At 47.3% G+C, this 13,958-nt stretch overlaps 1 protein-coding gene across 1 annotated transcript; it reads right to left on the reverse strand.

Annotated features, from left to right (window-relative positions):
* Positions 1-452: 452 nt before the first annotated feature.
* Positions 453-13,491, reverse strand: LOC124693545 (E3 ubiquitin-protein ligase WAV3-like). Its single transcript, XM_047227022.1, has 2 exons — positions 12,927-13,491; positions 453-2,922 (listed from the first exon to the last, which is right to left on the reverse strand). The coding sequence occupies exons 1-2, from the start codon at positions 13,212-13,214 to the stop codon at positions 958-960; spliced, it is 2,253 nt and encodes a 750-aa protein (XP_047082978.1). The 5' UTR covers positions 13,215-13,491; the 3' UTR covers positions 453-957.
* Between the last annotated feature and the right edge of the window lie 467 nt (positions 13,492-13,958).

Genomic DNA, 13,958 nt, shown 5'->3' on the forward strand with positions numbered 1-13,958 from the left:
AGATCATCCATATTAAACAAGTGACGAACTGTAAATGGCCGTGCGCTGTGTGCGTTTGCTGGGTGGTAAATCTGTGCAAGCAAACAATGGATGGCTATGAACACAAAAGAACACACCAAATCTATGTGATGCTCCATCAGCATGTCCTCAAACACTCCAGCAAGGTATCACATTGGTGCTCCAGTTCGCTATCCCCTTTCTTCTCTTCATCCTCTTCATTGCTTTTGTAAGAACATTGTGTTTTTGTTAAGCGATTAACCTGGGTGTAGCTCGGTTTGGAGAAAAAAAAAAGCATGTCTCTGAATGGCACACGCATGTGAAATCAGTCACCAGCTACCACCACATATCAACGGATCCAAAGTTCCAATCACTGCTTCCAACTGGAATCCAGTATTCATTCAGCACATGAGAAACAGATCGACGAAATTTCTGAAGAAAAATGACCCAGCACAGAGATCGGGATTCAGAGCTTGCAAATTAAAACCTTGTTCAGAGACAGAGGCAAATTAACCTTGCAAAGATCAGGTATCCATCAGTTCAGTTCACAAATGTATACCCTTCTCCTTATGTACATCACCAACCACCACACACAGGAGCTAGCAGTGCAATACTAAGTGGAGTATACCATACCAATTAACCGACACAACACAACACAACACCCTCTTCTCCTTACCCCGTTTCCCCACACTTATACCAGACCTCCCCCTCTCTAACCCACTACTACAGTACAGAATTACCTCAACATTTTCACCATTTACCCCGCCACCACTACCAACCCCCAAAATAAATTTACATCTCCTTATACCACACCATTTGTACCACCCCCAATCCCATCCCCTCCCCTCCACAAAAACCAAGAATCAAACTGACACCACTACTGCCTCCATAGAATCTAAATTTTAGCTAGAATCCTTACTGGCATCGTCGGCGACACCACAGGAATACAGGTTTTTATACCTACCTAGGCTGCGGGCGTGCCGGGAACGACTTGGCGTGCCTCATCTGCGGAGTTTGCCGCGGGGTCGACGAGCGGGTCAGCGTCTGGGAAAGCAACACCATGTCAACCATGGACTGAGTCTGGTAAGACTGGACCAGGCTCTCGCTGTCCGTGGAGTCGCCGCGGGCGGTTGCACGCTGCCACGAGTGCGAACTCAGACCCGAGAGGACATAAGCCCGGCCGGACGCCTCGTACCTCTGCCGGTTCGCCATCCTCTCCTGCATTTCCTTCAGCTCGGCGTCCAGCGACTGGCAGAGACGGTCGCCGGACTGCCCCGAAGCCGATGCCATGATCATTCTCCGGCAGTCCTCGAGCAATGAGACGGCGTGTGTCAGGTCACCGCGCTCAGCGGAGAACCTTGCTGCAGCCATCACCTCCGCTGCATGGAGACGGTTCTTCTGACGGTCCACCTGGATGCACACGGTTTGCACTGACACGAACGCTGGCCTGGAGATCTTCACTTCCACCTCAGCCATATTGATGGTTTCCTTCATCAGTGGATCTTTGTAGATGCAGCCGACTTTGAGAAGTGTCGTCTCGTCGCCACAGCCTTGGGGAACGTTCACAGACATAAGAAAATCCCTCTCCTCCTCAGCATACAGGTCACCAACATCAATGGACCCATTCCTCTTATCATCTGCAATTCTGCTGGAGTAGCTGCCCGATCTGATGGAGCCAAAGTGCACATCAGGGTGGAGACTCTCCACCTTAACACGCAAATCCTGGGCGACGACACTCAAAAGTCCACCGATGCATTGGGCAAATGCATCCTGGATGGTAGCCTCTGTCTCGATGAATGAAAAGGTCCCACCTGAGGCCTGTGAGATCGAATGGAGCGAAGCTGCATCATGGTCAGCGCCGAATCCGAAGACATGAACTGGTACCTGCTGACTACCATTAGTAGATGGCAAAAGCGCACAATACTCAGCCGCTGCTTTCTGCGAACTGGCAGTTGGTGATGCTTTCTGTGCACCGGCAGTTGGTGAGCCTGCAAATACTTTGTGTGCACCTGTAGTTGGTGAGACTGTATATGTGTCTTGCCCGTCTGATAAAAGGATGATGCTGCACACTGGATTCTTGGCCTGCCGTTCTTCGATCACTTTGGACCCCTTCCTCAGACCCTCAGCAATATTAGTACCTCCATTTGAAGTCAGAGAATTGACTGCTTGCAAGCTTTTCTGACGACCAGATTCAGTCATCCGACGGAGAGGGAAGAGCCTGCGTGCAGATGATGAGAAGGCGATGACAGAAAGCCGGTCTGAGGAGCCAAGGTTTTGAATGACAAAGCCCATGGCCCTCTTCAGCAGTGCAAGTTTGGTACCAGCCATGCTGCCACTGACATCAAGCACTGTGATAAGATCAACTGGGGCTCGACCCGTGATTGGGCCATTCTCACCTCCAAGATTGCCAGGTTTGAGAAGATTCTGAGCAAGGGGTGCCTTTAGATGAATTAAAACTGTGAAGTTTCTTTCTGAAGTACTTTCTGGTATTTCAGTGAACTCCGGATATGTCTCTATCTCTACTGTTCTCGAGCATCCCTGCTGACGATCCTCAGCTGCTTCACACAAGTCCAAGGGTTCATCGTCGTTGAAAATACTTCGGTCAGTGTCAGGCAACAAACAAGTCACATGATGAAGGCGACCAGAAGAATGGGCACGAGGGAGTGGCCGCAACAGCGTCATGTGACCGCCATTTTGGTTCCCATTAACAGGATTGATCCTTGCACTCCCTTGAGGGATTTCAGCAACCATGGGACCACGAAATGGAAGCTCCTTCCATTCGGTGCGGCAAACTGGGCAATTGTTGCTTCCGTGCTTAACATTTGCAGCTATACAATGGAAGTGAAAGGTATGAGAGCACTCTGCTGTGAATAGAGCATGGCCCTGACCAGGTTTCATTATGGTCAAGCATATTGCACATGTTTTCTGCAAGAAGAAAAATATAGAAAGGATCAAGATAGAGACATTAAAAGGTGCTCAGAATATGAAACTGAGAAGGCATTTTTCGCTGTATATATAGTACTAGCATCAGGTGATGATGCAAACACAAGTAAAGCAGACCAAATTAACATCTACAATGCAATAGTAGACCATGAAGAAGTTATCCATGACCTTTCGATTTTTCAGACATCCACAACATTTATTTTTTCATGGATACTTCTGCTGCGGTGAAGAAGACATGGATAGCTTAACACCTAAAGAAATATATTATTGCTGTCAACCACCCTCTAAAAGCTTTTGCCAAATGACACGGTTTGACAGTGTCAGGCTTCCATCAGAAAATTAAATCAAACCTTGCTCAGGCGCCGCACTTTCAGACTTTCAGTTCAGAAGAACAAACTTGTTCAAGATATAGGTAGTCATGTGGCAAGCAAAGTGCATGGTAAATATAATTTACAACTGGAAGTAACCTTTAGTGTTTTTATTTTTAATGATGTAAGTGCTTTAATTTGAATAATTCATTGCTGGCTAACCAACACACTTCATCCTGTACGACCAGAAGATACAAGACCTCCCAAAAAAAATATTTCAAAACCCAAAACCAACCTTGTCCATGTGCCTGCTATGAACAGTTACGTGCCGCTGGTGCTTTAAAATAACTAGGGATGCTGCAATTTAACAATTGAAAATGGGCATGATCTGATACTAATTCCTTTTCAACGATGTCCTATGGCTGTTCATGTCATGTGACAATGCAATGCCCACAGTCAAGCTAATTTACAAAGCTAAGTAGTAATGTTTTACATTTTGGAGTGATGTAAGTGCCTCAACTTGGATAATTCATCGCTGACTAACCAAAACAACCTAACTCTGCACAACCGGAAGATCAAGGGACTGACTTCCCACCTGCATTTTAAACCCCCATGCTAACCGCGGCCATGCGAATGTTCAGCACACCATTACACGCCAACGAAGCGTCAAACGTAACTAGGATGCTCCAATGTCAACACCTGCAAATAGGGATTATCTAAAATACTATATTTATTTACAAATTCTGGTCTAACCGGATGGTGGTGGGCTGCTTATGCAAGGCGAAGCCCATGGTCAAGCTAATTTACAAACACAAGTAGTACTGTTGAACATTTTTGAGTGATGTAAGTGACTTGATTTTTTCAAATGAAGATGAAGTTATACATCTCCCGACCATTTAATTTGCATAGATAGTTTTGTTGTGATGAACAAGTCATGGATTTCTTCATACCTGATGAAATATATTGAGTAGTCTTTTCAACCACGCTCTAAAAATCTTTGCCAAATGACATGGTTCCAAAAACAACAAACCAAACCTCAGTCAAGCCGCAGTTTCAGACTTTTCAGTTGTAAGTTACAAACTTGTTCAATGGAATGCCTAGTAATGACAAGGTGAAGCCCCTGGTCAAGCTAAAATATGAAGCCAAGTAATCTTTAATATTTTGAGTGATGTAGGTGCCTTTATTTGAATAATTTCAGTGCTGACTAACTAAGAGACTAACCTTGTACGACTTTAAGCTTAAAGAGCTGACCTTCGAGAAAACATTTCAAAACCCAGAACTAATTGTGTCCATGTGTCTACCTCTACTAAGAACCGTCGCAATTTAACAAGTTGCAAATGGCCATGATCTAATACTTGTTACCTTCCCATTCCTGTCCTTTGAGCGTCGTACAGCGAGGCAGTGCTGAGCAGCTCATGTGGCAAGGCGAAGCCCATGGTCAAGCTAATTGATGTACAAAGAGATAGTTTCTAACCTGAATGCTCTAAGAGCTGTGGCGGCTAGGTCAGGAAGAAGGGAACGAGTCCCTTATAAAGCATCTTCAGAACACTCTCTAACATGGGCCACATGGGCCAAGTAGGTAAGTCACACAGCCAGGCCCAATACCTCTTCAACACTCCCCCTCAAGATGGGTGATAGATATCTATCATTCCCATCTTGTCACATGCCAAGTTGCATTCTCTGGTTCCCAAACCTTTGGTTAAGCAATCTGCAATTTGTTGCGCTGATCTGACATGCTCTATCTTGATGATCCCATCATCGAGTTTTTCTTTGATGAAGAATCTGTCTATCTCAATATGCTTTGTTCTGTCATGCTGCACTGGGTTATGTGCTAGGTTAATAGCAGACACATTGTCACACCATACATTTATGCAGCTATTCTTCAACACCTTTAGTTCACTTAACAGATTCCTTACCCACAACATTTCACTCAGCCCTTGAGACATGGCCCTATATTCTGCTTCAGCTGTTGATTTGGAAACCACTTGTTGTTTCTTGCTCCTCCATGACACCAAGTTTCCTCCAAGGAAAACACAATACCCCGAAGTTGATCTTCCGTCATCTAGGCAACTTGCCCAATCAGCATCACGAGTATCCATCGACATCAAGATGTCCGTTGCTCTTGAACCACAAGCCCTTTCCCGGAGTTCCTTTCAAGTATCGCAAGATTCGTAGATCGCTTCAAGATGTTCACTTCTAGGCTCATGCATATATCTGCTCACTACACTCACTCGCAAAGGCAATGTCCGGTCGTGTATGACATAGATACAACAGCCTCCCAACTAGTCTATGGTATCTCCCTTTATCCACATGATCCCCCGATTGTGCTGTCACTTTATGATTTTGATCGATTGGGGTTGAAGCTGCACGACAGCCCAGCATACCAACATCACTGAGAAGATCCAAAGTATACTTTCTTTGAGACAGAGCTATTCCTTTTGCTGACTCGGCCACTTCTATACCAAGAAAGTACTTTAGTCGGCCAAGATCCTTTACTTCAAAGGCCTTACTCAAACACTTCTTTAGCCTTGCTATCTCTCCTTCGTCATCCCCGGTAATAATGATATCATCCACATACACCGCAAGAATAGTAATCTTTCCCTTAAAATGTCTATAAAACACTGTATGGTCCCCATTGCACTGTCTGTATCCCATGTCACAAACTGCACGCCTGAATTTTTCAAACCAAGCTCTCGGGGACTGTTTCAGTCCATAAAGAGATTTTTCAGTCTACATACCTTGCCCGTGGTTTCAGCTGAAGAGAAGCCAGGTGGAATTTCCATGTAAACTTCTTCATGCAGATCTCCATGTAGAAAAGCATTCTTAACATCAAGTTGGTGTAACGGCCACCCAAAATTTGTTGCACATGATATCAAAATCCTCACCGTGTTCATCTTCGCCCATCGGTGCAAAGGTTTCATCATAATCGATGCCATAGGTCCAGGTGTACCCTCTTGCCACAAGTCTTGCCTTGTATCTTTCAATCTTTCCTTGTGCATTTTGTTTCACGGTGTAAACCCATTTACAAGCCGACAGCCCTTTTTCTGTTGGAAGAGTTACTAACTCCCAAGTTTTGTTCTTTCTCAATGCCTCGTAGTTCTTCCAACATGGCAGCACGCCATTTTTTGTCCTCCTTTGCTACCTTCCGGTCGGTTGGAATAGATATCGACCGTAGGGAAGCAACAAATGCTTTGTAGGAAGGAGACGAGGCTTCATATGACACAAAGTTGCCTATGTCGCATTCATCATACTTTTTATGTAGTCTCCCAACACAAGCCCGAGTTCCTTTCCTTAAAGCAATTGGTAGATCCATTTGTCCTTCTCCCATCGTTGTCGAGTCCCGGTCAACTTGACTTTCACTCGATGAAACGATCTCGCAGTTATCCCGATGTTCAACTTGTAACTCTTGTTGCTCCCCCGAACATGTTGCGCACCCACCGTCTTCTACTATAAACTTGAAGATTTTGTTCCTCATTCAGACCTTCTCCATCTCTCGCGGTAAATTCCGGCCTTCTCCACCTCCATCCTCGTCTTCTCGGAATGAGACCCACTATTGGTTGAGGTTGTGGTTCTGAGATTGTCTCCCCCTGCATCAGTTCACTCTCCCCCTCTTGACCAGTCCCGTGAGCTGGAAAATGGTCAAGATCTTCGAATAATATGCTCAGATCAGTCTTCTCTCCATAAAATGGTTCAGATTCCCGAAAAGTGACATCCATGCTCACAAATGTTCTTCGTTACGAAGGGCTCCAACACTTGTAACCTCTTTGTCCGGAAGAATACCCGAGAAAAATACATTTCGGAGCTCGAGGATCCAGCTTTGCTCACCGAGGGCTCGTGATCTCTAACAAAGCATGTGCATCCAAATAGTTTTGGAGGAACAACAAATGTATTATCCTTCAGAATTAATTCACATGGTGATTTCATACCTGTCACCCTCAATGGCGTACGGTTGATCAAATAAGTTGCGGTCGAGGACAGCTTCACTCCGGAGAAATTTAGGCACGTTCATGGTGAACATTAAGGCCCGAGCAACCTCCGGTATGTGACGATTTTTCCTTTCAGCCACACCATTCCGTTGAGGCGTATTTGGACATGATGTTTGATGCAAGATTCCCTGCTCGGACATGAAAGCACCAAATATTTTGTTAACATATTCCGTACCATTGTCGGTGCGAATAGCTTGTATTTGTACATTGAACTAATTCGCACAAGAGCATAGAATTTTTGAAACACGGGAACACTTCATCCTTGTGTCTCATGAGGTAGATCCAAGTCATCCGTGAGTAACAAGTCAATAAAGGTTACAAAATACTTTGCGCCACTTATAGATACCACTGGACATGTCCATACATCAGAATGAACCAACACAAACGGAGAGATACTTCTGATCCCCTTACTCACATAAGAGGTTCTAGTATGTTTGGCATACTCACAAGCATCACACTTGAGCTTGCTTCTGTCAACACCCCTCATTATATCGGAAATATTTGATACATTTTGTCAAAAGAGACATGTCCCATTCGACGAGTGATGAATTAGAGCTCTAGTCTCCTTGTCTTCGAGTGACAGCCACCGGTCCCTGATTCCCATCCTCGCTTGGCACGCTGCGGTCCATGTACCACGATCCGCTATGCCCGGTCCCGGTCCCAAGCTTCCCGCTCGTCACCCTCTCCCCGTATCGAGCACATATATCCGTTAATGGTCACTTGACAGTCAATCCGATCAACCAAGGTGCACCGAGAGACACTAAGTTCACAGGAAAGCGAGCACATATAACACCGATGATAGTTCAATAACAGGATTACATTTAACTCGTCCCAACTCCTCTAATAGGTTGTGCTTGTGTCATCTCGTCGTATGTATAGTTTCCCGATGTGTAGGGGAATATTGAATATAGGACTCAAATTCCTTCGATTTCCAGTAACATGTTTGGATGCCCCCGAGTCTAATACCCAGCCTCTATTAATTGAATGTGCTCGCTACGATGCATTTTCAGTATTACCTTTATTGGTGTCGACAAAGTTGGCGAAGTTGCCAAAGCTTGAAGTAGTAGCTTCGATCCCTCTCTAGGCTCTATGGTTACGGGTTGTTTGCCTTCACTTGATGCAGCCATATTTGCCCTATGAGCCCCTTCTCCATGCCAAGGACCGAGCAACCCGACCACGGCCACCTCGTTGTTGTTGCCAACCCAACCACGACCACCTCTCGTGGTTGTAGCCACCTCCGTGGTTGTAACCACCACCTCTCGTAGTTGTATCCTCTTCCTCTTCCCCTTATTGATGAAGTACAAAATCTGCTCAAGTGCCCCGATTCTCCACGGGTAAAACGGTCTCTTGTTTCATTCCTTGTTGTCATTGCAAAGGCGGATTGCAGAGACCGGCTCATTGCGTCCAGCAGATTTTAGACGGACCTCCTCTTGTGACATGGCTGAGATAGCTTCATCAAGGGAAGGAAGCTTGGGCTGGTGCGATAAGGTAGCACGTCCGCTCTCAAAACAGGAGTTCAGCCCCTTCGTAAACTTCATCACACGGCGGCGTTCCACATATTGTTTAACGGTCACCACACACTCTGAATGAGGAAGCTCTAGGGGATCACAGTGATCCAAATCAGACCGGAGACGCCGCAACTCAGCCACATACACCATCGAGTCCTTCTCACCTTGACGCAAATCGTGCACGACATCCTCAATCTGCGCCATCAGCATCAGATTTCCCTTTCCCGAGTACAATTTCGACAAAGTACTCCAAACCTCCGCACCATTTGGAAGCCCCTCAGCTCGAAGCAGCAATAGAGGGGGTCAAAGAGTTCAGCAGACCAAGCAAAAATCAAGGAGTCTCGTCGCACTCCATTTCTTCCGATCTGCACTCCCCTTATCTTCCGGTTCAAGAAGCACTTCCTTGAACATGCCCATCCGAGCCTTTTGTCCTCGGAATGAGCAATGCTCTCCTTGACCAACTCGGTAGTTGCTCATCCCTTCTAACTTTACCTCATTTGGCATGAGCTCCACCTTCTGCACCATCTCTCGCTTGTGAAACACGAGCAACACCCCCTTCGGCGAAGTGCTCTCGGCATTCTTGGCCACGAGAAGCCGGGCCAGCTTCTCAAGAGCCGTTGTGAGCTCGTCCCCCATCTTGCACAGCACCGACGAGACACTCCTCCCACTTCCTCTCAAGCACACCACCACCACCTGCGCAGTCCTCCCAGCTCCACCTTAGGCCACTCGCCGAGTCACCATCGCCACCTCCATCGCCCCTTGCTCGATACCATGATGTACAAAGAGATAGTTTCTAACCCGAATGCTCTAAGAGCCGTGGCGGCTAGGTCAGGAAGAAGGGAACGAGTCCCTTATAAAGCATCTTCAGAACACTCTCTAACATGGGCCACATGGGCCAAGTAGGTAAGTCACACAGCCAGGCCCAATACCTCTTCAACACTAATTTACATAGAGGGCAAGGTCTGATCTCCCACATGTACTTCAAAACTTGATCCCACAACAACAGGTCTGTTTAGGCGCACTGTTACACGGTGATGATGACCCTCTGCGTAAGTTTTCATTATCTAGGATGCTGCAATTTAACAATTGCAGCTGAGCACATCTTAATACTACTTGTTCCTTTTACAATCCTGGCCTCTGGTCGCCCTAAATCGGGGTGGTGGTGGGCTCTATGATGTGTCAAGGCGAAGGCAATGGTCAAGCTAATTGACAAAGGCAAGTAGTAGTGATCGTGTTTAGATAATGAGTAATCTTGTGGAGTGATGTGGATGCCTTGATTAGAACATTTCTCCATGGACCAACAACTCCACCTCACCCAATACGACCAGAAGAACCAAGGGCGGAACTCCGCCATACATTCAAAACTCGATCCAAACCACGGGAGCGGGTCTGTTTAGCGCGCTGTTACACGCCGCTGACGCCTACGGCATACATTTCAATTGTAAGATGCTACAATTGTTAATTTAAAAATTGGGGTGTCACCATCTGAAAACTAGTTACTTTTCCAATTCTGGCCTATGGTCGTCCCAAAGCGAGAGGCGGTGGTGGGCTCCGAGGACTCGATACAGCCTCCCCCCTCGTATTCTGAAGAAACAAGATATGAAAGAATACAAGAAGGGATCTGAGAACAGTGTCCAGGCAGCTGTTCTGAAAAGGATGCTAGCCATGGCTATGTCACTGCCCCCTCTTTATGCCTCCAGGAAAAGAAGTGAAGTGAAATGAATGAGAGAGGCTAATATATGAAGGCAAGCAACCTTTAATATTTTCAGTGATGTAGGTGCCTTAATTTAATTAGAATTATTCATTGCTGACTAACTAAGACACTAACCTTGTCCGACCAGAAGCTTAAAGAGCTGACCTTCCAGAAATCATTTCAAAACCCAGAACTAACTGTGTCCATATGTCTACTGAGAACGGTTGCAATTTAACAAGTTGCAAATTGCCATGATCTAATACTTGCTCCCTTCCCATTCCTTTCCTTCATGCGTCCTACAGCGAGGCAGTGCTGGGCAGCTCATGTGGCAAGGCGAGGCCCATGGTCAGGCTAATTTACTAAGGCAAGTAGTAATATTTAAAATTTAGAGTGATGTAGGTCCCTTAATTGGAATAATTCATCGCTGTCTAACCAATACACCTCACCCACTAAGACCAGAGGATCAAAGGGCTGACCTCCACAAAATGTTTCAAAACCCAAAACTATCCCGCATCCTGTATCCGCTTAGCACCGTGGGAGTCAATCGAAAAAGAAAGAAGATTACACGCCTGTGAAGTTGTGAACATTAGTAAGATGCTACGGTTTAACATTTGGAATGATGTAGATTCATTAATTTTTTCGAGAATACACCCTGGAAGGTGTATTAGATATATAGAAGAAGGGGCAAAGATGCCCAAAGTGACACCGCAAGCGGCAAGTTCACGCTACCAACATGGGGTGGCAGCTCCCCAACCTAAAGCCTACTCTCCTAACTGCCACAACTCCACCGGCTCCGGAAAGCCAAAACTATCAGAACGAAAGAGCCTAGCTACACGCCACCTCTCGTACTCATCCTTGATCCTCGTCTCAATCGCCAAGACGGCTGGGGTAGCAGCATTGAAGACCACATCATTTCTATGCTTCCAAATGGACCAGAAGATCAGAATGATCGCCGTCCAAAGGTCTCGCTGCGCCGCTCCCTGGCTGTGTCTCGAGGTCCACCAACTAATTAGATCCGAGTCCGCTGCCGGTATCCAATCCGGCACCCCAGCGGGCAAGAGCCCAGCCCCATACCTCCCGAGCCACCACGCAATCCAGAAGCAGGTGCTGAATCGTCTCAGGTTCCTGGCTGCATAGAGGGCAAGAGGCGGGGGAAGGAAGACCACGCCTTTGCAGCCTGTCGTCTCAGGTTCCTGGCTGCATAGAGGGCAAGGTCTGTTCTCCCACATGCACTTCAAAACTCGATCCAAACCACAGCAACAGGTCTGTTTCGCACACCGTTACATGCCTCTGATGAGCTCCCTCATAAATTTCCATTATCTAGGATGCTGCAATTTAACAATTGCAGCTGAGCACATCCTAATACTACTAGTTCCTTTTACAATTCTGGCCTCTGGGCGCCCTAAATTGGGATGGTGGTGGGCTCTATGATGTGGCAAGGCGAAGGCAATGGTCAAGCTAATTGACAAAGGCAAGTAGTAGTGATCTTGTTTAGATAATGAGTAATCTTGTGGAGTGATGTGGATGCCTTGATTAGAACATTTCTCCATGGACCAACAACTCCACCTCACCCAATACGACCAGAAGAACCAAGGGCGGAACTCCGCCATACATTCAAAACTCGATCCAAACCACGGGAGCGGGTCTGTTTAGCGCGCTGTTACACGCCGCTGACGCCTACGGCATACATTTCAATTGTAAGATGCTACAATTGTTAATTTAAAAATTGGGGTGTCACCATCTGAAAACTAGTTACTTTTCCAATTGTGGCCTATGGTCGTCCCAAAGCGAGAGGCGGTGGTGGGCTCCGAGGACTCCATACACCCTCCCCTCCTATTCTGAAGAAACAAGATATGAAAGAATACACCAGGAAGGGATCTGAGAACAGTGTCCAGGCAGCTGTTCTGAAAAGGATGCTGCTAGCCATGGCTATGTCACTGCCCCCTCTTTATGCCTCCAGGAAAAGAAGTGAAGCGAAATGAATGAGAGAGGCTATCTAGGAGGAGGAAAAGGCGAGTGATGAAGAAAAAGATGTGTGGACTATGGCTGTGGCAAGAGGAGCAGGAGGAGGACCCATGGCATCGGTAAAGAAAGACAAACTCCCCCACTTCCATGATGATATTCCTCCTCCACCATTGCCCCCATCTCCTGCGCTGGTCTCCTTTCCCACCCCCTCCTGTCCCTTTGTGCGTGTAGCTGTGTGCGCGTGTCAGCGCTTGTTTGTGCGATGACTGATGAGAGAGAGATAGAAAGAACGAAAGCTACTTGCATCATTGGAAGCGAAAGAACGGCGTCACAGGTGTACAACCTGAATCGGAACTTGCTTGCTATTTACTTAACACCGGAGTTAATTGGAAGATTTTTTTTGAACTCGGGTTAATTGATTTTTTAGAGGGGTTATATAGATAGCCAGAAAGTAGAGATAAAATCAGGAAAAGTGTCATTCCACGGATGGATCTTGGCAAGTAATTCCGTGAATGCTAGATGGTACCTTGAAGGACTTGCTGCCGGATTTGGAGAGGCGGAGGCCGGCGGAGGTGGGCGTCGGGGTGGTCGGCATGAGCGCGCCGGAGCCCCTGGCGCTGCCCGGGTCCGCCGTGGGCGTGGTGTTGGCGCTGGTGGCGGCGGAGGCGCACGACGAGGAGGCCGCCGGCGAGACGAGCGCGGCCGCGGAGGAGCCCGTGGACGGCGGGCCGCCGTCGTCGTCGAGCGTGCGGGGCACGTAGACGCAGAGGTTGAGGCCCAGCGACATCTTGGCCTTCCTCCATCTGCTCTCCATCCGCGCAACCACTGGTTGAAGTGAGCTGAGCTGAAGTTGGAGCTTGGTAACTGTACTTGTAGTGGGTGGGTGGGTGAGGTCAGAGGAGGTTTTGCTGCGTCGGGTCGCTGGCAGTGGCAGCAGTCGCCGTGGAAGCCATGGAAACAGCAAATGGAGAGCTGAGCTAGCCTTGGAAACTCGAACGAGAGGTTAAAAGAAGATTGTGCAAGAAAAGAGATAGAAAGAAAGAGGGCGGATGGGTATTTGACCTCAGGCAGCCATGCCAAGGCAGAGAGAGAACAGAGAAGGTAGATGCAGAGAGGAGAGAGGAAGAAGGGAGAGGAGAGGTGTGAGGGGGAGAGCAGGCTTTTAAGAAAGAAAGAGGAGGAGGAAAAGGCAGCAAAGCGAGCGAGCACAGTCCACAGGGCAAGTAGGGGAAAAAGCTGGAAAGAAGGGAAATGATGGCGATGAGTGAGCGGAGAGCTCAGCTTGTCGATGGTGGTGGCGCACACTGGCGAGTGATGCGGCTGGAGGAAGACGACGAGGCCGGCGGTCCGTATATGTATGTAATTCCTCGGTTCCTGTCTGCTGTACGCGCGCGACACGGCGTGCAGTACTAGTACGCCCACCCGCACCCGCCTCTCGTTTTCTCTGGCAGGCAAGGGACAGAGAGCCAGTTTTTTTGTGGATATTTTGTTCTGACCATTTATCTTTTATATTGTCCTGACGATGCAAAGATAGAGAGAAATGGGATGACAATTTTCG

This window comes from Lolium rigidum, chromosome 2 (genome assembly GCF_022539505.1).
Source record: "Lolium rigidum isolate FL_2022 chromosome 2, APGP_CSIRO_Lrig_0.1, whole genome shotgun sequence".
In the NCBI taxonomy this organism is placed as follows: Eukaryota; Viridiplantae; Streptophyta; class Magnoliopsida; order Poales; family Poaceae; genus Lolium; species Lolium rigidum.